Source organism: Lepidochelys kempii, chromosome 26 (assembly GCF_965140265.1).
Source record: "Lepidochelys kempii isolate rLepKem1 chromosome 26, rLepKem1.hap2, whole genome shotgun sequence".
Lineage (NCBI taxonomy): Eukaryota > Metazoa > Chordata > Testudines > Cheloniidae > Lepidochelys > Lepidochelys kempii.
Window position 1 is genome coordinate 16106402 of NC_133281.1, and position 27398 is coordinate 16133799.

A 27398-nucleotide genomic window follows, 5' to 3' on the forward strand; every position below is an offset into this window, starting at 1 on the left:
ACCTCTTCTACACTAGAGGGAGATAGAAACCCATCCTCTCAGTGTGGTGATACATGATATTACTTAGTCCTGCCTTGAGTGCAGGGCACTGGACTAGATGACCTCTGGGGTCTGAGATGCTAATGACTAGTGTAGATTCCCCGACTCGTGGAAGCCCATTGCTTTTTAACTCTGTTGGTCCCAGACCTGCTGTCGCTTACACCAGTGTAAACCAGGAGTGACCCTACAAATGTCAATGGTGCGTGGCATGCAGCTGGTGTTCAAGAGAGGAGAGGCCAGCTGTGGGGGTGTTATTTTGGCCAAGAGAACAAATACAATGCTGATGAAGATTGCAGTCCCATTGTGCTAGGTGCTGTGCAGACAAATAGCAAGGGATAGCTGGGAGAACTTAAAGTCTAAAGAGACAACAGGGTGGGTGGGGAGGAGTGACTTGCCCATACAGAGCGGAGTGGTCGCACTGGGAAGTGAGCCCAGCTCCCCTGCTGCCTGTTGTTTGCCCAAGCAGATTGCTTAGCCAGGAAAGGCCCTTGGAATCCTTTTGTGTCACTCAGCACCTGTTCCTGCCCATCTACTGGTTGGTACTGACCAGACGCATCCACTTGAGAATTTCCCGAGGAGGAGAGCTCCATGAATATGGGCACACTAGCTTTTCAGGGAAGAGAATTGCCCGACAGCGCAGGGAATATTATTCCTAACGGATCATTTCATCCCTGCTCCTGAAGAATAGCTATAAACTCATTATGCTTGTTTGCACTCAGGCCTTTTTACGCAGCCCTAGTGTAAATGGAAATGTAGTCCGGGCTGCCCCACTGAGTAACCCAGACCAGGGAACCTGGCCCAGTGATTTCTGCAGCCAGACAAATAAACTGTAGTTAGAGCCTGGCTTCCAGTCTTGTTTTGAAGACATCACCAGACTGTGAATTCACCACATCCATGGCAGTGGGTAATTACAAATCTATGAGGTATTTCTAGTCTGAATTTGTCGAGCTTCAACTTCGAGCCCTGGGATCTATTTATGCCTTTTTCTGCTAGATTAAAAAGCTGTCCACTATCGGAACTCTCTTCCCTTGGTAGTTTGTTCCAGGGCCAGTCACCCTCACTCTTAAAAAAAAAATTGCACCTTAGTTCCAATTTGAATTTTTCTACCTTTGTGTCCCAGCCATGGGATGTTCTGCCTTTATCTGCGAGGCGAAACTTACTAGGGATCTCTCCCTGGGGGGCTGTTTTCAGTTTATACAGTTTGAAACAGTGACGTTCCTGGAACCCCCAATTCCGACAGAAAGAAGAGTTTGCCTGTTACGACACACTGTTGTGTCTATGCAACCGCTTTTCTCAGAACACAGCCCGGTGTCACCAAGTTTGTGGATTACACTGACCTCGCTCAGAGTCAGAGAGGTTAAGCCCAGAAGGGTGATCTCATCTGACCTCCACGATAGCACAGGTCACCAGCACCACCCAGCACCTGCACACTGAACTCACATTGCCTGACTCTGCCTGGACCCGCCTGCCCTTAAAGGACCAGTCACCCTGTGACAGGCCTGGGTGCAAAGCCTCCCACTGTTGGAGGGGGTGGGAAGCCCCCTGAGCTGGCCCCTCTGCACACTGCTTGCATGTGTGGTTCAGGTAGGGGGCAGGTCTGGGAGCATGGCCAGGTTTCTAGAGGTAGCTCCCCCTTTGGGGATCTCTCGTGCCGTGTTCCAGGTGGATTCCTCCCCAGCACATGATGCAGCCAGCATAGAGCCCTCAGTCCGCTGATTGTCAAAGGGATGGTGCTGGAGCTGACGTGGGGGCGGGAGTGTAATCTTTTAGATGGCTGCCCTTGAATTGAGGTGATGCGGGGGTGGGGGAGTGCCCCATCTAGTTGCCAGCAACAGGAACATAATGCTGGCAGCGGAGCCAGTCTGAAGTGGCAGGGGAGAGGGTGTGAGATGGAGGGGAAATGAATGGACCCAGTTCTGCTTCTAGCAGGGAAAAGGTCAGGTTTGAGAACATTGTGATGTTACACGCCATATTCTTTATGGAAATATGCTTATGATATGGATATGACATAACTGAGATGTACTGCTCATGTAAGGTATCATTGGAAAGGTTATGATTTACTGAATGTGATTATCCAATTTGTATGCATATATCATTTCTGTATCTGAAGTTAGGAATATTGACTTTGTATCTGTATTTCAAATGGGTTACTTTGGGTGTCACCCCCAACTAGCCCTTCAGGTACAACAATGAGAAAGCCAGACAGTGCTTAATAGCCCATTAGTAAAGACAATGGTCTGTAAAAGAGCTCAGTCTTCAGCCTATGAGCAATCGCTGCCACAGCCCTGCAGAGACATGGGTCCGAGTCACCTGGTACTGGACACCCCTCCTTTCCTTTTGGAATGCCAGTGTTTTTCCACTGGAAGAGAAAGGGTTCCTGCCTTACACAAGAGCTATATAGGGCAGGGGAGTGACATCATGGTTCTCCTCTGCCTCCCCACCCAAAGAGACAGTGAAAAACACCTGGAAGGAAGCACTGAACTGTGGGGAGAAGGGTTGAACCCAAGCTGGAAGAGCCTCTAGCTTGTGAGTAATAATACCTGAGGTCTCAAGCTGCGGACCAGTGCAGCTGCCCTTCAAGACTTTCTGTAATCTGCCTGTAATAATATCTAAGGGTGAGAAATCGCTATTTGTAACCAATTTCTTTAGTGAAACAAGCTTAGTTTGCATGTTTTGTTTTATTTGCTTAGTAATCTGCTTCGTTCTGTTTGCTCTCTCTTTAACCACTTCAAATTCACTGTTTGTAGTTAATAAATTTATTTCTTGTTTATAATATAACCCCGTTTGTGCAAGTCATAATTGGGGGGTGGGGTGGGGGGAAGAGACTGTGCATACCTTCCTCCACATTGAGGGAGGAGTCGGATTTCACAATATACCTTTGGGTCTTCACTCCAAGGGAGGTGGACACCAGAGTGCTGGGGCGAGTCCCTTAAGACGAGTCTTCCCAGAGCTGATCTCCATGTGCCTGTGTGTGCACTGGAGGAGGCTTAATAGCCTGGCTCAGCAAGCCAGGTAAAAAGGTGCCCAGGCGGGCAGAACAGGCAGGCTCAGTGGTATCCCAGCAGATCAGATGGCATCTTAAAGGGAGGCAACCCGCCACAAACCTGCTTATCACTCGGGCTATTCATGCAATGTCCTTCCCACAGTTCATCAGTGGGGACCAAACCGGAGACAAGCAATGCCAAAAGCATGAGCTTTTAGCATTTGTGACAAAGTTCCTCCTCTGTCTTGGTGGGTCCTGCGCTTATTGGCGGATTTGCTCGCCTCAGAGATTCACAGCCGCCCTCAGTTTGGCCACTTTTGTTAGTTCACTCAGCTAACCTCATCGCTGGCCAGCATGGGGAAAGAGAGGAGAACAATCCCCGCAGTCTCTGCTGACCCATCTAGTGGGTCAGGGGATAGGCCAGGGACCTTCCCCTTTGGTAGGACCCACAGTCCAGGTCACCTCCTCTTGTCTCAAATAGGGAGTTGAGGGGAACCCGCCCTCTACTCCAGGTTCCAGCCCAGGGCCCTGTGGATTGCAACTGTCTACAGTGTCTCTTGTAACAGCTGCGTGACAGCTACAACTCCCTGGGCTACTTCCCCATGGCCTCCTCCCAACACCTTCTTTACCCTCACTGCAGGATCTTCCGCCTGAAGCCTGATCATGCTTGTACTCCTCAGTCCTCCAGCAGCCTGCCTTCTCACTCCCTGCTCCTTGCACACCCTCCCCTAACTGATGGGAGGTCCTTTCTAAACCAGGTGTCCTGATTAGTCTGCCTGCCATAATTGATTCTAGTATGATCTTAATTGGCTCCAGATGTCGTAATTAGCTTGCCTGTCTTAATGGGTTCTAGCAGGTTCTTGATTGTTCTAGGGCAGCCCCTTGCCAGGTCACTCAGGGAACAGGAAACTATTCATCCAGTCGCCTGTATATTTGCCTTGGACCAGACTCCTGCACCCCTGGTCTGGGTCTGTCACATACTGGAACTAAAGGAGTAGCTTCATTAGCTCCCAGTAGTAGTAGGCTATTATTTTCTTTACGTACCAGTCACTCCACAGTGACATAGGGCGCTTAGCCAGTGCCTGACACGCAGGTATCCCCTTTTGGTTAGTGAATCGTTCAGGAACCGATGCTGATTTCTACAAATTGATCTGAGATGCATCAGTATAGTTTGGACAGATGATTTTCAGCTCTTGGGAGTGGTTGTTTATCCAAATCACATCGAATTGTTTCGACACCCTGGTTGGATGACGGAACCTTTTAAAACAGAAAAGTAACAAATAGCCAATAATGAATTTTTCAGTAGGGATTTTTGGCTGTGGAATCCATCAGTGCTAAAATTCCCCCAAATTCATCTTCCAGGAGCATTTTGACAACTGTCCAAACACTCGCAATGAGCAAACGCTAGAACCCCATGAAATGTGGCAAATCCTTCATTCGGCATATTGGGCTGTATTAGTAGGAGCATTGCCAGCAGATCGAGGGAAGTGACCGTTCCCCTCTATTCGACACTGGTGAGGCTACACCTGGAGTATTGCATCCAGTTTTGGTCCCCCCACTACAGAAGGGATGTGGACAAATTGGAGAGAGTCCAGCGGAGGGCAACAAAAATGATTAGAGGTCTGGAACACATGACTTATGAGGAGAGGCTGCGGGAACTGGAGTTATTTAGTCTGCAGAAGAGAAGAGTGAGGGGGGATTTGATAGCTGCTTTCAACTACCTGAAAGGGGGTTCCAAAGAGGATGGAGTTCAGCTGTTCTTAGTGGTGGCAGATGACAGAACAAGGAGCAATGGTCTCAAGTTGCATCGGGGGAGGTCTAGGTTGGATATTAGGAAACTCTATTTCACTAGGAGGGTGGTGAAACACTGGAATGCGTTACCTAGGGAGGGGGTGGAATCTCCTTCCTTAGAGGTTTTTAAGGTCAGGCTTGACAAAGCCCTGGCTGGGATGATTTAGTTGGGGATTGGTCCTGCTTTGAGCAGGGGGTTGGACTAGATGACCTCCTGAGTTCCCTTCCAACCCTGATAGTCTATGTTTCTATGATTCTATGAAAATAGCTGGGAAACAGGATTTTCTTTGACTTCCGGTCCGACCCAATTTGTTGACTGCCATGCACACAGGCAACAAAAGTTACAAGCAGAACAATGTGATCACCAATACAGATTTGTTTATTAAAAATCAGGCCAGCAATATTAAATTGGTCAATAAATAAATTCCAAAAATACCCTCATTTATAATTAACATGTTAACAGAAGTTACCAACAGTGAAATAGTTAGAGCAATTTAATTTTGAATTAAAACAACACAATAGCATGTTTACAGAAAAAAAAAATCACGCTGCACGATGATGGCCATTCCTCCGTCTCTAATATTTATATTATTTAATGTATGTGTATATTAGTCTCACAGCAAAATGACTGACCAAGTATTATTCTTTTCTGAACTACAATCAGTTACTTACATAGTAAAAAACATCCTGATTGGTTAATAATTTAGATTGGTTAATAATTAAATCCCACAGTGTTTTAATATCATAAGCTGAAAAGACACAATAAAAAGCCACATGTGGCTTGCAAGCCTTAGTCTTGCTGCTTTAAACTCATGGGCAAAGGTCTGGCTTCCATAGGGCACAGGGAACAAATTCCTAACGCAGCTGGGTCCTGCTGAGTAATTGAGTAACTTTACCCAAGTCTCTAAGGCCAGGCTCCGCAAAGGTATTTAGGCACTGAACTGCCAGTGGGAGTTAGGAGCCTACATATCTTTGCGGAGCTGGGCCTGAGAGTTTGCAGAATCAGGGCCTGATGGTGTGATATGAACAATAATAATTAATGAGGCCCTCCGGGTACAACACAGATAATTTACATGAAATTAATATACAATGATCCTGCAACGCAGAATGGAAACCCCCCGCAAATCTGCATGGTTGGGCTGATACAGCTTATGAGAAAGGAGAGGTTAAAGTGGGTCTGGGGGAGATCCACAAGCCAGGGGCCGATCCACAAGCCAGGGGCCATCGGCCTTAGCTTGCTCACCGAAGCTGTGGAAGGTGGGAGAGAAGAGACAACCACTAAGATAAGCCTCTAATAAAGAGGGCTCTAATATAGAGCTCTCACGCCAGTAAGAGGTTAATTCTAGATGCTGGAGCTGGATCAGACCCACTGGCCCATGCTCTAGGATAGGGCAGGGCACAAAGCAAACAGAAAGACACAATACATACATGTTAGAGATGTGTTACAGTCACGTTCTGAGCCATGAGCCAGGGCTCACTCAGAAATACAACCATTCCCCCATGTACTTAGTACATACAAAGATTCTGCTGAAACCAGTAACTGCCGGTTTGGGATGTGCGCTCAGTGCTTGGACTGGGTGAGGAAGTAGTTGGTGATGAACACTTCCCCAAGCCGGTTGGTGATGCCAACGGGCTGGTTGTTCTGGGGGGAGGTGCAGATGTACCAGCCACGGTGGGCGGCTGACTCGAACTGGGCCGTGCTCTCGTTTTCTACCTTGTAGAAGATGAAGCGCTCCAGCTCGGCTCCGTCAACATCCTTCAGGATATCGGCCTCCTGTGGCACAAAGGGCAGCCCGGTTAGAAAGAGAGGCCAGAGGAGAGAGCTATGCCAGGCCTCTCTTTCTAACCGGGTCTAGCAGGAAGAGCTCTCTTGGTTCCCACTCCAGTGTGCTACCCATTGCCCTACACTGCTGCTTAGATTGCCTGGGGAGGAGGACTGGGCAGGGAGCTCTGGGGTTGGCATCCACAGAAATCCAGTGCTGCTGGAGGCTGGGAATGTCCCCCAAGCAGCCTGGAATTATACTAGTTCTCACCCAGGGGGAAGGGAGAAGTGGAAGTGATGGGTTCAGGTACTGGGTGATCCCACAACATGTGGGGGCCTGATCAGAGCCAGGGTGAGTCCCAGTCCGATCTGCTAGCAGGAGTAGAGTAGCCCATTAGCCCTGCAGGAGCTGGAATCGAGCCTGGCTCATGCATCATCCACAGAACGATTTACTAAACTCTGGCTTTGCAAGCTTTATCGCTGGGGCTGGCGCATGAGGCAGACGGATCCCCACTCAGCTTGCAGGGCCCAGCGGTGGTTTATAGGGCTGGCAACTTTGCTGGGGCCCTGGCGTGACAAAGAGAGAACGCCCGTGGAGACCACAAACCCTCCTCCGAGCAGAAACCCACTTTACTTCCTGAGTGGGCGGCTCTTGGTTTCTCAGAAAGCGAGTGGCAAAGCAGATGCCAGAGCCTGGAACACCCCCGCCCCCTTACCTCCAGTTGCAGCACCGGCTGCTGGCCATTTTGCACACAGGACAGGTAGAGACTTCTCCCCTTGATGCCCAGAGCGACCGGAAACCTCATGGAGCTCTGGTTGCTTGTGCCGCTTTTCGGTCTATAGAGAGCCATGTTTAACTTCACTGCAAGATGGGGAAATACGGAATCAGCAACGGCACAAAGAACGGCTGTCTGCATTCTGCGGGGAGAGATGCAGCCAGCGCCGGGAGCTAACTAGGGGAGCCACTCCACAGGCTGCCTTGCCATGTGTTCAGAATGTCCTGGGCCAAAGCCATTCAGTGTGTACGCCCCCAGGGTTCCCCCGGTGTCTCACTGGGGGCTTGGAACATACGAAAGCTCAGATTCTCCAGTCCAGCGGCCCCAGGTGGAAATCAGGGACCTGAGTACAGGATTCAGACCAGCTGCTTTGGCAGATGTGAGGAGCAAGGAGTTCAACACAGAGGAAGGGCCCTCTCTTGGGATTGCCTGGGGGACCACCCTGGCCTTTGATAAGAGATTGGCATGGCCTGGCTATCTCTGTGATTGGCCTGGATGTTCTCAGGGCCAGTTGAGATTGGAAACCAGAGCTGTTAAAACTGATCCAGCCTGGAAACTTCATCAGATCAGGTTTCTCAGAGGGCTTCTGGTATCACCCAGATTAGAAATAATGTAGCCCAAAAACAGAGGAGCAGAGTGCATGGGAGAGTGCCAGGGATTCGGGTCCTTCATTGGGGGAAAGTCAAAGGTTAGGCTAGCATTTTGGGTGAAGGTTTGGGCTGATGCTCGGGTATTGTCCAGACCTTACCTTGGTGTCTGATGCTGGGGCCTTGCAAATGCATCGCCACCAGCTGGGCGGGAGCCTCCAGCTTGAAGCACTTCTGGTCAGTGTCCCGAATTTCGTAAGAGATGGATCTGAAGTAGCGGTAGATGGAATCCACCGTGTGGGTGACATTGTGACTCTCGAATGAGATGGTCTCTGAAAACAAGAATGCGAACAAGGGTTAATATCTACTCGCATTCTCTGAGCCCATGCTCGCCGCTCCTGCACGTGGTCCCCAGAGTGACTCAGAGTGCAAGGAACTGATCGGTGTGTTTGTGATTTAATCAACATTGCCAAGATGTGTGTCATAGGCCCCGTACAGCTAACAGCTAATGGGGATTCCCCCTTTTCCTTAGTGGCAGGGCCTGTGCTGTGGGGTCAGGGGTTGGAGTCCTGCCTTGGTTCTCACTGCGGAGTTCCTGGCAGCTGTGAATTTGCAGCAACACTCAGTTAAAGTATTTAGAGCCTGGTAGCTGCTGGGGACTGAAGAGCTGCCTGTGACCCACAGTGATGGGTGCCTTTCCCTGACTGGAGCAAAGGGTCATATTGGCCACCCCTTCCCTATCCAAGGGACTTGACCTCTCACCCTTCCAGGAACCAGTCTCATACACCCGGTGCTCCTGCTGGGATGCAGGGGGAATGAACTGGTAACAATCAGACTCTGCCGTTCTCAACCATCGATCTCAAAACACTTGATAATCAGCTCCATTGCATTGGTGGCGAAACTTAAGGCTGAGTGAGGGGAATGCACTTGGACAGGTCCCACGGTTCAGGCACTAGCCTAGACCTTAGCAGACCTGGGTTCAGTTCCCTGCTCTGCCATTGACTTCCTGTGTGACCGTGGGCATGTCACTTTGTCCATCTGTGCCTCAGTTTCCCCAAGTGTAGAATGTGGAGAATAGCCCAGCCCCACAGGGGTGCTGTGGGATAAAGGCATTAAAGATTGTGAGATGTTCAGGCCCAGGGCCTCAAAGCTATGAGGCACCTAACTCGCATTGATTTCAATACCTTTGAGGATCTGAGCCTTAGACAATCTGGTGTCATGTAAATGCCTTTGGTAGCTCTCTAGCTCGAGACTTGCCCCCCGACGCACAGAGCTGGCATTAGTGGGGCTCCAAAGCCCCTTGTGTGTCCCCCCTCAGCCCCAACCCTTGGACGGGGTCACTTAGCTCCAGGGATCCCCTGGGGCCGTACCAAAGACAGTATCGAAGATGCCCGTCAAATCATCGTCCGTGAATGGTCTTGCTTTCAATGCCTTCTTCATCTTCTCTGTGGCGATCACCAGCACCACGGATCTGCGGAAGACCTTGGGAGAGGTCTGCTCTGTGAACTGCAACTGGATGCCCAGGCTGCAGGCTGAGCAGCTCTGGGACAGGGAGCAGGGGCTCGAGCCTTGGTTGGAGCTCTGTGGGCAAGGAAAGCCCTGTGAAACAAGCTGCTGCCCCACCCTCCCGTAAGAGCTGCTTTAGCCTCAGCAGCCGCCAAGGCCGAGTCAGGTTCTTCCCCCTCCATGAGGCGGGCCAGCGGTAGGAATCTCCTCTCAGATCCACCCCAGGGCTCCTGTCAGTGCCTGTTCTGTGCTGAGAGCACCCATGGGTGAAACATGACTCCACTGATGCCAATGTGCCAGTGTGAGCCGCGAATCCCCTGCCCCTACTTCCCCCCAGCAGGTGACAGGAGAAGCGTCTGCCCATGTCCCTCAAGGTGTCTTCTAGATTGATGGATCCAGGGAGACTGGAGCAAACCATCCCCCAGCAATCCTGGCCACTTGCCACCTGCCTAGCCAGCACCACCACTGATTGCAAGCCAGCCTCCTTCGCTTTCCCCTGGAGGGTGGGGGCTGAATGGTGAGGGGACGCTAACAGCAGGTAGTGAATGCCAGCTGCTGCTGGACATGCTTTTGCTATAGCCCTGCTCTCTGCATTCACTCAGTCATGCAGTTTCACTGGGCCAGACATTCCATGGCCCCTAGGCCCAAGGAGGACACTATCCCACTATCACGTGGGAGCTAACTGGGGCCTGACCCCTCTTTCACCAGGGTATAAAATCCCCAGGAAGGGCTGTTGGACTGAGACACCGATCCTTACCTTCCCCAAGTAGCGGTGGTCGACTTCGTAGAACTGTTCATCGTTCACACTGTAAGCGAGGGACAAACAAACAAAGCCAGTTATTCCCCAAAGAAGAGATTCTACAGCAGTTACAGATTCAGGACGAGTGGCGAAGGCATTTACACTTATCGTAAGCTAAGGAGACTTAACTCGACAAAGATTTGCGGGCATTGCTATGCTGGTTTGGGCTGAAGCTGGCCTTAAGCAGTACCTAGGCCTCGTGCTGTTTCTTTGCATTGGGGTGAATTTCACGGTGAAACTCCAGCAAGAATCCCCAGCTCTGAGACCCTAGAACATGGGGAGTCAGTAAATCCAGGGTTACCTGCAGAACTCCATCAACTCCTCCTGTACATCAGGAACGGCTGCCATAGCTGCTTCTCGCTTATGAAACCTAAGAGGCGAAAAAAACAAAGATGTTCACCCTTGCACCCTGTGCACCTACAGCCAGCCATGGAGAAAGAGAGACTGTCTCCTAACATACAGGCCACTGAAATCGGTCAGACGTGTGTCCCCTTATGCCACCGCTGAATCTGTCCTTGTAGCAATAAAGACAGGGAGCTGGTGGCAGAAAACCTGGACACAGGAATACTGGCAAGACTTTAAATGAAGATAACGTGCTTATTTGCTGTAATAATAGGGTGAATTGATATGCTTGCTATTTTGATACTATGGTGAGAAGAGAAATAAATCTGTATCTAGGTGAGAACGTATTGTGAAAGCAAGCAAGCCAGCTGGATTGCCCTGTAGATCAATTGATCAATCAAGGATTGATAGATATTGCATGCCAGCTAGTCTTTAAAAACAAATATTTGTCAGAGATGCTGAGTGCTTGCAGCTCCCAATGATTTCAGCTCAGCACCTCTGAGAATCAAGCTGTACCTGAGTTCAAAGCCCCAAATATGGTTTGCACCATCTATTACAAAGTTCTTCTAAAACAGCATGCCATGTATTTCTATATGCCTCCACTGCAGGCGAGGCTGCCTCGTAAATCAGCAATGTCTGCTGATCAGGAACTCCCAACCCCAAGTGCCAGCTTGATATTGCCAGCTGCAAATGAGCCCTGAGCACAATACCTGTGTGATGCGTGCCGCTGGCCCTTCCTACTTCCTGGAGGACTGATCTCTGTCTCTCTCTTTGAGTGTCTCAGTGTTGACTGGTTCCTTGTAGCTGATGGAGGAGCATGATATAGAGGGCAGAAGAGGAAGAAGGTGTGGTTTAGCTGGGAACTTCCCCAGAGATATGGGGACATAAAGATATTCTTGTAAATTTCACAAGTGGGTGAAGTACACGAAAAAAGGAAACTTGGTGATCAATACTGAGAAACTAACTCGGCCTGAGAAGGAGACCCCCCCCCAAAGGAGCATGCAAATGAAGGATGAAAACTGTCCCCACTGCACTTCAATTCCACGAGGTGTATGCCCCACATATGTCCCACTTCAGCCCTTTGGACAGATGTGGGACATAGACCTTATGCTGTCTCTCTACGAGGGGGCAAATTCTGCCCCAAGAAATTTCACTGTGGCCCAGGCAAGCCCTCAGGTTTCCTCCCAGTCCAAACCAGGAACATGATGAGGACGCCATCTCACTTCAGTCGTGGCAAGCTCCTTGAGTCCCTTTCCTGCTAATGTTTCTATTCCCAGAGAAGACGCACTGCCTCCTGTCTCTTCAGTCCGCCAGCATACCCGCCTACTGATCACATAGGCTTGCTCTGAATGATCTGCTAGCTGAATCTCTCTGTAATCATAGAATCATAGAATCATAGAATATCAGGGTTGGAAGGGACCCCAGAAGGTCATCTAGTCCAACCCCCTGCTCAAAGCAGGACCAATTCCCAGTTAAATCATCCCAGCCAGGGCTTTGTCAAGCCTGACCTTAAAAACCTCTAAGGAAGGAGATTCTACCACCTCCCTAGGTAACGCATTCCAGTGTTTCACCACCCTCTTAGTGAAAAAGTTTTTCCTAATATCCAATCTAAACCTCCCCCACTGCAACTTGAGACCATTACTCCTCGTTCTGTCATCTGCTACCATTGAGAACAGTCTAGAGCCATCCTCTTTGGAACCCCCTTTCAGGTAGTTGAAAGCAGCTATCAAATCCCCCCTCATTCTTCTCTTCTGCAGGCTAAACAATCCCAGCTCACTCAGCCTCTCCTCATAAGTCATGTGTTCCAGACCCCTAATCATTTTTGTTGCCCATCGCTGGACTCTCTCCAATTTATCCACATCCTTCTTGAAGTGTGGGGCCCAAAACTGGACACAGTACTCCAGATGAGGCCTCACCAATGTCGAATAGAGGGGAATGATCACGTCCCTCGATCTGCTCGCTATGCCCCTACTTATACATCCCAAAATGCCATTGGCCTTCTTGGCAACAAGGGCACACTGCTGATTCATATCCAGCTTCTCGTCCACTGTCACCCCTAGGTCCTTTTCCGCAGAACTGCTGCCTAGCCATTCGGTCCCTAGTCTGTAGCGGTGCATTGGGTTCTTCCGTCCTAAGTGCAGGACCTTGCACTTATCCTTATTGAACCTCATCAGATTTCTTTTGGCCCAATCCTCCAATTTGTCTAGGTCCTTCTGTATCCTATCCCTCCCCTCCAGCGTATCTACCACTCCTCCCAGTTTAGTATCATCCGCAAATTTGCTGAGAGTGCAATCCACACCATCCTCCAGATCATTTATGAAGATATTGAACAAAACCGGCCCCAGGACCGACCCTTGGGGCACTCCACTTGATACCGGCTGCCAACTAGACATGGAGCCATTGATCACTACCCGTTGAGCCCGACAATCTAGCCAGCTTTCTACCCACCTTATAGTGCATTCATCCAGCCCATACTTCCTTAACTTGCTGACAAGAATACTGTGGGAGACCGTGTCAAAGCTTTGCTAAAGTCAAGAAACAATACATCCACTGCTTTCCCTTCATCCACAGAACCAGTAATCTCATCATAAAAGGCAAGATTAGATTAGTCAGGCATGACCTTCCCTTGGTGAATCCATGCTGGCTGTTCCTGATCACTTTCCTCTCATGCAAGTGCTTCAGGATTGATTCTTTGAGGACCTGCTCCATGATTTTTCCAGGGACTGAGGTGAGGCTAACTGGCCTGTAGTTCCCAGGATCCTCCTTCTTCCCTTTTTTAAAGATTGGCACTACATTAGCCTTTTTCCAGTCATCCGGGACTTCCCCCGTTCGCCACGAGTTTTCAAAGATAATGGCCAATGGCTCTGCAATCACAGCTGCCAATTCCTTCAGCACTCTCGGATGCAACTCGTCCGGCCCCATGGACTTGTGCACGTCCAGCTTTTCTAAATAGTCCCTAACCACCTCTATCTCCACAGAGGGCTGGCCATCTCTTCCCCATTTTGTGATGCCCAGCGCAGCAGTCTGGGAGCTGACCTTGTTAGTGAAAACAGAGGCAAAAAAAGCATTGAGTACATTAGCCTTTTCCACATCCTCTGTCACTAGGTTGCCTCCCTCATTCAGTAAGGGGCCCACACTTTCCTTGGCTTTCTTCTTGTTGCTAACATACCTGAAGAAACCCTTCTTCTTCCTCTTGACATCTCTGGCTAGCTGCAGCTCCAGGTGCGATTTGGCCCTCCTGATATCATTCCTACATGCCCGAGCAATATTTTTATACTCTTCCCTGGTCATATGTCCAACCTTCCACTTCTTGTAAGCTTCTTTTTTTATGTTTAAGATCTGCTAGGATTTCACCATTAAGCCAAGCTGGTCGCCTGCCATATTTACTATTCTTTCGACTCATCGGGATGGTTTGTCCCTGTAACCTCAACAGGGATTCCTTGAAATACAGCCAGCTCTCCTGGACTCCTTTCCCCTTCAAGTTAGTCCCCCAGGGGATCCTGGCCATCCGTTCCCTGAGGGAGTCGAAGTCTGCTTTCCTGAAGTCCAGGGTCCGTATCCTGCTGCTTACCTTTCTTCCCTGCGTCAGGATCCTGAACTCAACCAACTCATGGTCACTGCCTCCCAGATTCCCATCCACTTTTGCTTCCCCCACTAATTCTACCCGGTTTGTGAGCAGCAGGTCAAGAAAAGCGCCCCCCCAGTTGGCTCCTCTAGCACTTGCGCCAGGAAATTGTCCCCTACGCTTTCCAAAAACTTCCTGGATTGTCTATGCACCGCTGTATTGCTCTCCCAGCAGATATCAGGAAAATTAAAGTCACCCATGAGAATCAGGGCATGCGATCTAGTAGCTTCCGTGAGCTGCCGGAAGAAAGCCTCATCTACCTCATCCCCCTGGTCCTGCAGAATCACTGCAGAAGATGCGGCTCTGCCTAGGACAAGATGTTTAACCCTGTTTGCCAGGAGGCCGGTGGAGCCTACCCACCTTACTACACCGCCAGAGCATGATTGTTAACAAGATTCACTGCTACAAGTGTGAGGTCCAGTCCTGGGTGCAGCTGAGCGCTGGCAGTTTTCATTAACTCCAGGAAGAACTGTGTGTATGGCTAGAGGAAGCTTTTTTTGGCAAAAAATAAATTAACCAAAAAATGCACTTTTTGGGACATCAATTCAGGTTGAGTTTGGGGAACAGTTTCACAGAAAAAACTGAGAACAAACATTTTGGAAATGTCAAAACTTTTCATTTAGACAAAACAACCTGAGATGAACTATTGTGAAATGACATTTTTGAAACTTGTTTGGAGTGTTGCGCTTGCTGGGTTGGTCCCAGGATATGAGAGACACAAGGTGGCTGAAGCCATAACTTCTGCTGCTGAAAGTGACAAGGTCTGAGTTTACAGAGAGCTCTTCTTCAGGTCTGGGAATGGCACCTAGAACGTCACAGCTAATACAAAGGTGGAACAGTTAAGGAGTTAACACACGTTGCAAGAGAACATTCAAGGTGAAGTGGGCAATCAATACCTCCAAAGTCATAGGAAAAAGAAGAGTTCCTGGGTTACAGATTGTTGAAATGACCCATAAATCTAGAGTCTTTATTCACTCCATGATTTTTGGAGCCTAGCAGACTTAGGAATGGAACTTCCCCGGATCATCTTTTGAAGGTGTTGTGCAGTTTGAAACTAAGTGTCAAATCAAAAATGACATTTTTAAATGGAAAAATGTCAAAAATATTTTTAGGATTTGAAATGTGTTTCAAAATGCTGATCCGAACAAACAGTCACCCAAACCAAATTTCTCCAGTTTTTTGACTTGGCGAGAAACCCCCCACAAATTCAGACCCGGTTATAAACAAACCAAATTTTCTTTTTCGGATTTGTCTGTTCAGACACCAAACTGAAAAAACAACTATTCGTTCAGCTCAAATTGCGAGTAGTCGGCTCCATTCAGGATCAGGCCCAGTCTCTGCTAAGTCTAGTGTGCTGAAATGCTTGGGAGGTGGGAGAAGGACATTACCGTGAAGAAAATTTAAGGCAAGGAAATGGGTGCAGAATAAATAATACTAATTAACATCTCGCCCCTCCCCCAGCCCCTCCCGGACTCTTATATAGACAAATTTTCATCAGTAGCCTTTGGGTATGTCTATGCTGCAATTAGACACCCCAGCTTTCCCCAGGCCAGCTGACTTGGGCTCACATGGTGCAGGCTAAAGGGCTGTTTAATTGCAGTGTAGAAGTCTGGGCTCGGCCTGGAGCCCAGGTTCTAGGACCCTGTGACCCTTGCTCCTTTCTGCCCCCCCACCCTCCACCCCAGCCCCAAAACTGGAGACACTCCGCCCCCCACCACCAGGGCCACAGTGGGGAGTGAGAGCTCCCAGAGCCCTGAGGCCGTGGCAGGGAACGAAAGCTCCTGCAGTCCTGGGGCCACAGCCACACTGGGGCTTCCCTCACCCTGCCTGCCTGCCCAGCACTTCTGTCGGGTACGAGGGTCAGGGTGCTGGGGCTTCCCCTGCCCACTCTGTGTCTTCTGCCAGGGCTCCAGGCTTCCTCCACCCTGCGGTGGGTTTCTGCTTGGGTAATTATTTTTCTGGGGGCCCCCAAAAGGGTCCCAGCTGAGGGGAGGGGGAACTGGCTGGAATAGAGGGCAAGGAGGGCATGGGCTGGCAAAGAGCTGACCAGAGTGGAGTGTGGGGGGTGGCTGGGTATACGGCTCAGCCTATGGAAACAAGGAAGCAAGGACCCTGTAGTAAGCTGCTGCCTCTCATCTCTTCAGGAAGCAGCAGGGTGTGCCAGAGATGTTCCTCTGGCAGCAGCAGCAAACAGAAACTCTGGGGCTGATGTTAGTGGAAATCTGGCATTTCCAGGTTTCTGATTATCTCCAAAATCAATAGGGCTCTTCCTACTGCTCCCTCAAACATTCCCTGGCATTTGGGAATGGATTGGATGTGGGTTTCAGAAGTTACCAAGCCACGGACAGAGAAACAAACAGAGAAATGCCAGCTAGCGAGACATCAGTCCCAGTGTAAATGAAAAGAACCCTGGAGACTGGGACTAGTTCTGGTGGCTGCACTTCAGAAAAGATGTTGACAAACTGCAAAAGACTGAAATACCCAAAACACAGGGCCTGGTAATAATGGGGGGCTTTAACTACCCAGACACCTGTTGGGAAAGTTATATGGCAAAACACAACATTTCCAATATGTTCTTGGAACGTATCAGGGACAACTTTTTGTTCCAGACAGTAGAGGATGTAACCAGGGGGACAGACATGATAGAGTTGATTCTGTCTAATAGGGAGGAATTGGCAGGGAATCTGAAGGTGAAAGGCAGTCTGGGTGACAGCAATGATGAAATGATAGACTTAATGATCCTAAGGAAAGGAAGGAGTCAGAGCAGCAGAATAAGGATAACGGACTTCAAAAAAGCAGACTGATAAACTCAGAGGACTGGTAGGTAAAATCCTATGGGAAGAAAATCTAAAGGAAAAAGGAGTTCAGGAGACCTGGCAGTTCCTCAAAGAGACAATATTAATGGCACAACTGCAAACTCTCCCGATGCAAAGGAAAGCTAGGAAGAACAGTAAAACAAAATGAGTTACACCTGATCAGGAACATTAAAAGCAATAAGAAGAGTTTATTAACGTACATACCCTGATGGGTTCAGTCACAGAGATCCCCTGGGGACTGTCACCTGATGTGTTGAAAATACCTCAGCCTGTTTTCCCTGCCAGCCTGGGACTTCCAGAACCCTGTCTTGTTGAGCCAGACATGCTAGCCTGGTACAACACAGACCCACGGTCTGGACTACGCCCCCAAAGCTGCAGGCTTTAAGTGAAAACTGCTCAGCAGGTTACCTGTCTCCAGCACCCAGACACCCAGCTCCCAATGGGATCCAAACCCCAGATAAATCCATTTTACTCTGTATAAAGCTTATACAGGGTAAATTCATAAATTGTCCACCCTCTATAACACTGATAGAGAGATATGCATAGCTGTTTGCTCCCCCAGGGATTAATCACTTATTCTGGGTATTAATTAATAAACAAAAGTGATTTTTGTTAATTATAAAAAGTAGGATTTAAGTGGTTTCAAGTAATAACAGACAGAACAAAGTAAGTCATAAAGCAAAAGAAAAGAAAACACGCAAGTCTAAGTCTAATACATTAAGAAACTGTTTACAGGTAATATCTCACTCTCAGAGATGATCCAATAAGCTTCTTTCACAGACTAGACTCCTTCCTAGCCTGGGCACAATCCTTTCCCCTGGTACAGTCCTTGTTAGTTCCAGCAGACATCTTAGGTGGTAAACAGGGGCTTTCTCATGACTGGCCACCCTCTTTGTCCAGCTCCACACGATTTTATAGCTTTGGCACAAGGTAGGAATCTTTGTGGGTCCTAACCCCTCCTTCTAAATGGAAAAGTACCAGATTTAAGATGGATTCCAGTATCAGGTGACATGGTCACATGTCCTATGAGACCCCAGCCTCCATTCTTCCTAGGCTGGCCCGCACATGCACAAGAAGGTTTGCAAGTAAACAGAACCATTGGCAGGTCATTGATTCTGAAGCACCCGTAATGGCTTCCACTTAATATGTTTACATCAGTGATACAAGTTTATGTCTTATTCTCCTAACTCCAGACCTAGAAATAACACACGCAAACAAATGGGATGAGCACACTTAGTAGATTATAAACTTTGTAATGATACCTTACAAGAGACCTTTTGCATAAAGCATATTCCAGTTATATCATATTCAGATTCATAAGCATATTTTCATAAAGCATATAATAGAATCATAGAATATCAGGGTTGGAAGGGACCTCAGGAGGTCATCTAGTCCAACCCCCTGCTCAAAGCAGGACCAATCCCCAGCTAAATCATCCCAGCCAGGGCTTTGTCAAGCCTGACCTTAAAAACTTCAAAGGGAGGAGATTCCACCACCTCCCTAGGCAATGCATTGCAGTGCTTCACCACCCTTCTAGTGAAAAAGTTTTTCTAATATCCAACCTAAACCTCCCCCACTGCAACTTGAGACCATTACTCCTTGTTCTGTCATCTGCTACCACTGAGAACAGTCTAGATCCATCCTCTTTGGAACCCCCTTTCAGGGAGTTGAAAGCAGCTATCAAATCCCCCCTCATTCTTCTCGTCTGCAGACTAAACAATCCCAGTTCCCTCAGCCTCTCCTCATAAGTCATGTGTTCCAGTCCCCTAATCATTTTTGTTGCCCTCCACTGGATGTTTTCCAATTTTTCCACACCCTTCTTGTAGTGTGGGGCCCAAAACTGGACACAGTACTCCAGATGAGGCCTCACCAATGTCGAATAGAGGGGAACGATCACGTCCCTCAATCTGCTAGTAATGCCCCTACATATACAGCCCAAAATGCCATTGGCCTTCTTGGCAACAAGGGCACACTGTTGACTCATATCCAGCTTCTTGTCCACTGTAACCCCTAGGTCCTTTTCTGCAGAACTGCTGCCTAGCCACTCGGTCCCTAGCCTGTAGCGGTGCATTGGATTCTTCCATCCTAAGCACAGGACTCTGCACTTGTCCTTGTTGAACCTCATCAGATTTCTTTTGGCCCAATCCTCTAATTTGTCTAGGGCCCTCTGTATCCTAACCCTACCCTCCAGCGTATCTACCTCTCCTCCCAGTTTAGTGTCATCTGCAAACTTGCTGAGGGCGCAATCCACACCATCCTCTAGATCATTTATGAAGATATTGAACAACACCGGCCCAAGGACCGACCCTTGGGGCACTCCACTTGATACCGGCTGCCAACTAGACATGGAGCCATTGATCACTACCCGTTGAGCCCGACAATCTAGCCAACTTTCTATCCACCTTATAGTCCATTCATCCAGCCCATACTTCTTTAACTTGCTGGCAAGAATACTGTGGGAGACCATGTCAAAAGCTTTGCTAAAGTCAAGGAATAACACATCCACTGCTTTCCCCTCATCCACAGAGCCAGTTATCTCGTCATAGAAGGCAATTAGATTAGTCAGGCATGACTTGCCCTTGGTGAATCCATGCTGGCTGTTCCTGATCACTTTCGTCTCCTCTAAGTGCTTCAGAATTGATTCCTTGAGGACCTGCTCCATGATTTTTCCGGGGACTTAGGTGAGGTTGACCGGCCTGTAGTTCCCCAGATCCTCCTTCCTTTTTTTAAAGATGGCCACTACATTAGCCTTTTTCCAGTCATCCAGGATTTCCCCCGATCACCATGAGTTTTCAAAGATAATGGCCAATGGCTCTGCAATCACATCCGCCAACTCCTTTAGCACTCTCCAATGCAACGCATCCGGCCCCATGGACTTGTGCTCGTCCAGCTTTTCTAAATAGTCCCGAATCACTTCTCTCTCCTCAGAGGCCTGGTCACCTCCTGCCCAGGCTGTGCTGCCCAGTGCAGTAGTCTGGGAGCTGACCTTGGAGTGCAACGTCACACATACATTACAAGTAAGAGAAAGATGAAGAAAACCGTAGGTTCGCTACTTAGTGGGGATGGAGAGCTAATAACAGATGACATCAAGAAAGCTAAGGTGTGTAATGCCTATTTTGCTTCAGTCTTCACTAAAACGGTTAATGGTGACCAGATACTCAACACAATAAAAATTGAGAACCGGGGGGAAGGAACATGGGCCAAAGTAGGGAAAGAACAGGTTTAAGAATATTTAGATAAGTTAGATGTATTCAACTCAACAGGGCCTGGTGAAATTCAACCTAGGATACTTAAGGAAATAGCTGAAGCAATTTTGAAGCTATTAGCAATTTTCTTTGAGAACTGCTGGAGGACAGGAGAGGTCCTGGAAAACTGGAGAAGGACAAACATAGTACCTATCTTTAAGAAGGGGAACAAGGAGTACCTGGGGAATTATAGACCAGTCAGTCTAATTTCAGTACCTGGAAAGTTACTGGAGCAAATTATTAAAACAAACAATTTGTAAGCACCTGAAGGAGAATAGGGTTATGAGGAATAGTCAGCATGAATTTGTTGAGAACAATCATGCAAAACCAACTTAATTTCCTTCTGTGACAGGGTTAGTGACCTAGTGGATGGGGGACGTAGTAGATGTGATACAGCTTGATTTTAGAATGACTTTTGACACAGTTCCGCATGACATTCTCATAAGCAACCTAGGGAAATGTGGTCCAGATGAATTTACTGTAAGGTGGGTGAACAACTGGTTGAAAGACCATACTCAAAGAGTGGATATCAATGGTTTGCTGCCAAATTGGGAGGGTGTATCTAATGGGGTCTCACAGGGGTCAATCCTGGGTCCGGTACTATTCAATATTTTCATTAATGACTTGGATAATTGAGTGGAGAGTAGGCTTATAAAATTTGCAGACACCAAGCTAGGAAGGGTTGCAATCACTTTGGAAGACAGGGATAGAACTCAAAAGGACCTTGACAAATTGGAGAATTGGTCTGAAATCAACAAGGTGAAATTCAATAAAGACAGTGCAAAGTACTTCAGCGAGGAAGGAAAAAACTCACATGTACAACTACAAACTGGGGAATAACTGGCTAGGTGGTCACACGGCTGGAAAGGATCTGGGAGGTTATGATGGACCACAAACTGCACAGGAGTCATCAGTGTGATGCAGCTGCACAAAAGGCTAATATGATACCAGGGTGTGTTAACAGGAGTGTGGCATGTAAAACACAAGAGGTCATTGTCCCGCTCTGCTCGGCACTGGTGAGGCCCCAGCTGGAGCGCGGCTTCCAGTTATGGGCACCACCATTTAGGAAGAATGTGCAGAAATGGGAAAGAGTCCAGAGGAGAGGAATCACTCTGTGAAACTCTGGAGCCATGTTATGTCAGACTCGAGGAGCACAACTCTAGGAATTAAAATATTGATGACATTATGGCATCATTTGCGTGCAGAGACTCCAAGCCACAGCCTCTTCCTTGAGCTTTGGGGTTAAAACGCTGGCCTGTGATACCAGAGCTCTTACTTCCGTTCTTGGGTTTACCCCATATGCTCTGTTTGACGTGGGGCCAGGCCTCCCCTCCAGGACCCACAGCTGGGACTGGAGCTTCAGAACAGCTCGGCTCCCACTTTGGCCTTTCACATGTGCAGCATTCAGAGCTCTGTTGGGAAGCCCTGGCCATTTATTCTGGTGCTCTAAGGGGAGCTGAGCTCTTAATTGCCCAGTATCTCGGCTCCCCACCTTCCTCCCACCCTCGGTCTGGCTTGTCTTTTTAGACTGTAAGCTCGCTGTCACACTTATGTTCTGATGATGTCTCTGCAGCACCTGGCACAAGGGGGAGGGGCTCATTTCCGTTAGAACTTCTGTGTGCTCCTGTAATACAAACCACATGGCTAACCACAGATGCTCATCTATCATGAATCAGCCCCCCCAAATTCAGCAGATGGTCTTAAACAAATCATGCAATCTGACAAGTAATTAAATCTGGGTTTTGTTTATATTTGAGCCAGTAGTGAATCATAATGTCCAGCGTTTTCTGTAACCACATGGGTTATAAAATGACATTGTTGTTTTAAAAGAAAGCTGACTGGTCTGGAAATGAAATACATGATGAAATCAATGCCGTACAAATGATACTAAGGAAAACTAGTAGCCTGGAGGCTTTGTCTGCACTGGACGATTTTATTCCCCCTTCCCTCGCAATGGTTAAGTGCTAGTGTGCTGGTGGAAGCACAGATGGAAGTACTAGAGTAGACCAGGTGCAGATATTTTGGTGCCTACCCTCCCAGCACAGAGAAAGCACTAGTGATTTCAGTGGGAGCTGCATCTCTGTACACCCCGGGCTCTCTGACCCAGTTCTACCAAGGCTGGGGAAAGTCAGCTCTGTGCAATGAGGAAGAAACTTTGCTGGCTGCATGCAATGAATCAGTGATTTCCCCACCCAGTTTGGCTCGCTACCCCTCCCCTTCTCTTTGCTGAACTGAAATGGCCCATTGTGCAAAGCTGGCAAACCGGGTTGTGATTGCACAGCTCTTCTGGAATAACTAACTGATAATAGCTAGGCTGGTAGATGCAGCAGGGAGCCGGGAGCACTGGCCACGGCGCAAGACCTGAGGCCTGAACCAAAGTCAGCAAAAGCCAGGCTATGAGCAGAAGGCAGATGTTGTCATGAAGCAGACGTTTGCCTACAAGTTCATTGTCCGGCAGAGGAACTTGGGAAGAACACAGGCCCACCTAAGAAGTATGAGGTATTCATGGAAACACCTTCCAGAAGGCTAGGACAGGTACACCCCAACAGAGAGGCATGGCATAAACCCATTCCTTGGAGAGGTACAGGACCACACCGCCCCCGCCCCCGCCCCAGACAAGGACAGGAGGACAGAATTTTGCATGGAGATGTTTTGTTCGAACCAGCACGTACAAAGTGAAGGGCTGGTAACTAACCATATCAGGAACATGATATGTAACTTGTTTGTATCAACGTATAAAACAGAAATTATAGGGGGCACCTTTGTCCAGCCGAGGGGTCAGCAGAAAGTTCCACCGCTGACTGAGCAGGTACCATTTTCATGGACATACATGTGGTAGCATACCCATGACCACAGAGCCAGGGTGCTAGGACCGTGCCTCATCGACAACTAACCTGGCCGAGCGCCTTCGCCACCGAACCACGTCTGTGGTCTTTCTGGGTAGGACACTCAAGGTCTGCTGGGCCAGCTACCTACGCAGAGCTGGGACGGCATATAGAGAGAACACACACATGCCCGCCGGCTGACAACAGTAGAATTCAGCTAGTCGGGAATGATTCTAACTTGACTTATCTGAGGAATAAAAGTGATTTTATTCCAGAAAGAAGTATCTGTGGGGGAACTATTTCTGAAGAGCTATTGCAGAGTATACCAATCTATTTCCCCATGTAGTTCAAGGCCAGAATTTGTCTGGCTTCAGCTTCCATAGAATCATAGAATATCAGTGTTGGAAGGGTCGTCAGGAGGTCATCTAGTCCAACCCCCTGCTCAAAGCAGGACCAATCCCCAACTAAATCAATTCCATCCATTCCATCTTGTTCTGCCTTTTTTTGGCTACAGTAAACAGCCTTCTGCTATCAGAAATCTTTCCTCGTGTAGACACTTACAGACTGTGATCAGGTCACCACTGAACCTTCTGAGGGGGCAAAGATAATAACAGCAAACGTGGAAATAGCAGAAGTGCTAAATGACTTTTTTGTTTCAGTTTTCACCAAAAAGGTTAGTAGCGGTCAGATGTCTACTATAACGAACACCAGTGAAAATGAGGTAGATCTGGGGCTAAAACAGGGAAAGACCAAGTTAAAGATTACTTACAAATTAGATGTCTTCAAGTTGGCAAGTCCTGATGAAATACTCCTAAAATATTCAAGCAGCTGCCTGAGGAGATATCTGAGCTATTAGCAATTATCTTCGAAAAGACATGGAAGACGGGAGAGATTCCAGAGGACTGGAAGAGGGCAAATATAGTGCCCATCTATAAAAAGGGAAATAAGGACAACCTGGGGAATTACAGACCAGTCAGCTTAACTTCTGTACCCGGAAAGATAATGGAGCAAATAATTAAGCAATCAACTTGCAAGCACCTAGAAGATAATAAGATGATAAGTAACAGTCAGCATGGATTTGTCATGAACAGACCATGTCAAACCAACCTAATAGCTTTCTTTGACAGGGTAACAAGCCTTGTGGATATGGGGGAAGTGATAGACGTGGTATATCTTGTCTTTAGCATGGCATTTCATACTGTCTCGCATGACCTTCTCATAAGCTAACTAGGGAAATACAACTTATATCAATGGTTCTCAAACTTTTTGAACTGGCGACTCCTTTCAGACAGTAAGCCTCTGAGTATGACCACCCCCCCATTAAAAATTAAAAACTCATTTTTAATATGTAACACTATTTAAATGACAATTTTATAACCCTGTTGTTTAAAATGAATTTACCTTTTCTCACCGCTTTTAAATTAAGACTGTCACGGAGTCCCCGGGCAATGCTCTGGGACTGCTCCCTCTGAAGCCAGGCAGGACTCTAGTGAAGTCTCCTCTCTGTGAGAAGGCTGTCTTCAGGGCAAGAAGCTCACACAACTTCCACCTTCCTGGGTCTGAACTTGGAGCATTCAGCATCCTCTGCCCCTCTGTGCGCTTCCCACAGCAAGTCTGCCCAGGCGGGGTCCTGGGGAAGCCAGAGGGTCCTGCACCCCAGCTCCGCAGTCAGACATGACTCTTAGCCAGCCAGTCAAACAGAGGTTTATTAGATGACAGGAACATGATCTAAAACAGAGCTTGTAGGTACAGAGAACAGGACCCCTCCGCCGGGTCCATTTTGGGGGGCAGTGAGCCAGACAACCACGTCTGCATTTCACTCCACATCCCCAGCCAGCCCTCAACTCACTCACTCTCCAGCCCCTCCTCCTCTGGGCTTTGTCCCTTTCCCGGGCCAGGAGGTCACCTGATTCCTTTGTTCTCCCACCCTTTAGCTCTCACCTTGCAGGGGGGAAGGGCCCAGGCCATCAGTTGCCAGGAGACAGAGTGTCGACCATTTATGTATACTGGCCCTTTGCTCTGCAACAATCACACCCCCTTATCCCACCCCCTAGAGACTTAAGAAATGCATAAGGGAAACTGAGGCACCCCTACAGTATTCAGAGGAAACATTAAGAATAGTCCCACTTCGTCACATTGACTAAAACACATTTTTATTGAATTATTGTTATAAGCAGAAAAGTTATTTTTTAAAAAGCAGTTACTGTTTAATACTGGGGGGGTGGGGCATGAAGAAACTTTATTAATAGCACTTTTCACAGAAGACTTACTAGTGCCCCATTGCCATCCTTACTTCTGCACTGCTGCTGGTGGCAGGCACTGTCTTCAGAGCTGGGGGGCCAGAGCGCGAAGGCAGCGTCACTGCCAGCAGCAGCGCAGAACTGCGGAAGTAAGGGTGGCACTGCAATATCATACCAACCTTAGTTCTGGGTAACATTTGACCTTTGAGCATTAGCTGCTCACGGGGTGCTCTGGTTTAGCAGCCTGATCACAGAACGTGCTTCACCAGATCACACAGCAGGTGGGGCAAGTTCTCAGATAACACAGCACCTGAATTGCCAACGGGGGGCCTTGTCTGGGGGCCAGGTGGCATGTCAGGGGAAGGGCCAGCAGTGGTCTGGCAGGGGGTGTGAGTAGCAAGGTCAGAAACGGGCGCAACTGTACCCTCCAGGGCTTGTTGGCAAATTCAGTCTTTGCGAACAGGGTCAAACAGGTCTTATCATCACTGGTAAAGAGGGCTTAATAAACCAGAGATGGACGTTATGAAAATCAACGTACCTAGCAATGACTTTTCCTACTGGGAAGGGGAAGCCTCGAAAGCCGTTATGAGATGGACTTATCTGGGGAGCATCATTCGCGATAAGGGTGATTGCACATCTGAAGGAAAGCCCAGCATCGGAAAAGCAAAAACTGTGTTTCAAAACCTCAAGGCAGGCTGGAAGGCAGGCGTGATGGATCCTTCCTAAAAGTTTTTTTGGGGGGTGAGGCCCTGCCCCCTCTGTGGCCCTGCCCCACCCCTTATCCCTGAGGCCCCACCCTCCCAGTCAATCTGGAAGTCGGAGCCAGGTGGGGAAGTACCCTCTACCGGGGTCATGGGCTGGAAGCTGCTCTTGGGCTCCCACATCCCAGGCAGGTGGAGTGTCCACAGCTGCCCAGGCTTCCCGGGCCACTCTTATCCAGGCTGGGCTCCAGCTTCCAGTCTGGCTGGACGCAGGGCCTCGGGGAGTGAAAAGGAGAGGCAGGGAGCTGGGCCCATGATGAAAAGTGGACGGGCCAGGTCGTGTGGCCCCCCCCGTTCCGGCACCCCTGTTGAAGGGCCAGTGTGGTCAGTGAAAACACCAAACTTTAAGGTCTTTAGAAGCAATATTCTGGATGAATGGACTATAAGGTGGATAGAAAGCTGGTTAGATTGTCAGGCTCAACTGGTAGTGATCAATGGCTCCATGTCTAGTTGGCAGCCGGTATCAAGTGGAGTGCCCCAAGGGTCGGTTCAAGAAGGACAAGTGCAGAGTCCTGTGCTTAGGATGGAAGAATCCCATGCACCACTACAGACTAGGGACCGAATGGCTCGGCAGCAGTTCTGCAGAAAAGGACCTAGGGGTTACAGTGGACAAGAAGCTGGATATGAGTCAGCAGTGTGCCCTTGTTGCCAAGAAGGCCAATGGCATTTTGGGATGTATAAGTAGGGGCATTACTAGCAGATTGAGGGACGTGATCGTTCCCCTCTATCCAACATTGGTGAAGCCTCATCTGAAGTACTGTGTCCAGTTTTGGGTCCCACACTACAAGAAGGATGTGAAAAAATTGGAAAACGTCCAGCAACAAAAATGATTAGGGGACTGGAACACATGACTTATGAGGAGAGGCTGAGGGAACTGGGATTGTTAAGTCTGCAGAAGAGAAGAATGAGGGGGGATTTGATAGCTGCTTTCAACCATCTGAAAGGGGGTTCCATAGAGGATGGATCTAGACTGTTCTCAGTGGTTCCAGATGACAGAACAAGGAGTAATGGTCTCAAGTTGCCGTGGGGGAAGTTTAGGTTGGATATTAGGAAAAACTTTTTCACTAGGAGGGTGGTGAAGCACTGCAATGCGTTACCTAGGGAGGTGGTGGAATCTCCTTCCTTAGATATTTTTAAGGTCAGGCTTGACAAAGCCCTGGCTGGGATGATTTAGCTGGGGATTGGTTCTGCTTTGAGCAGGGGGTTGGACTAGATGACCTCCTGAAGTCCCTTCCAACCCTGATATTCTATGATTCTATGAAGGGGCCTGATTCCTCTCTCACCTGCACCAGGTGTAAATC

The 27398-nt window shown here is 48.5% G+C and overlaps 1 protein-coding gene across 3 annotated transcripts; it reads right to left on the minus strand.

Annotated features, from left to right (window-relative positions):
• Positions 1 to 5210: 5210 nt before the first annotated feature.
• On the minus strand, positions 5211 to 27398 carry LOC140903601 (interleukin-1 beta-like). Of its 3 annotated transcripts, XM_073325127.1 has the most exons (9): positions 24498 to 24591; positions 17774 to 17988; positions 11296 to 11389; positions 10545 to 10613; positions 10202 to 10250; positions 9309 to 9519; positions 8100 to 8270; positions 7292 to 7437; positions 5211 to 6587 (listed from the first exon to the last, which is right to left on the minus strand). In XM_073325127.1, exons 4-9 carry the CDS (start codon positions 10589 to 10591, stop codon positions 6375 to 6377), a joined length of 837 nt encoding a protein of 278 aa, XP_073181228.1. In that variant the 5' UTR covers positions 10592 to 10613; positions 11296 to 11389; positions 17774 to 17988; positions 24498 to 24591; the 3' UTR covers positions 5211 to 6374. The 3 variants fall into 3 exon arrangements, with proteins under 3 accessions (XP_073181228.1, XP_073181229.1, XP_073181227.1); XM_073325128.1 differs by lacking the exons at positions 17774 to 17988; positions 24498 to 24591 and adding an exon at positions 27381 to 27398; XM_073325126.1 differs by lacking the exons at positions 17774 to 17988; positions 24498 to 24591 and having other exon boundaries at positions 11296 to 11532.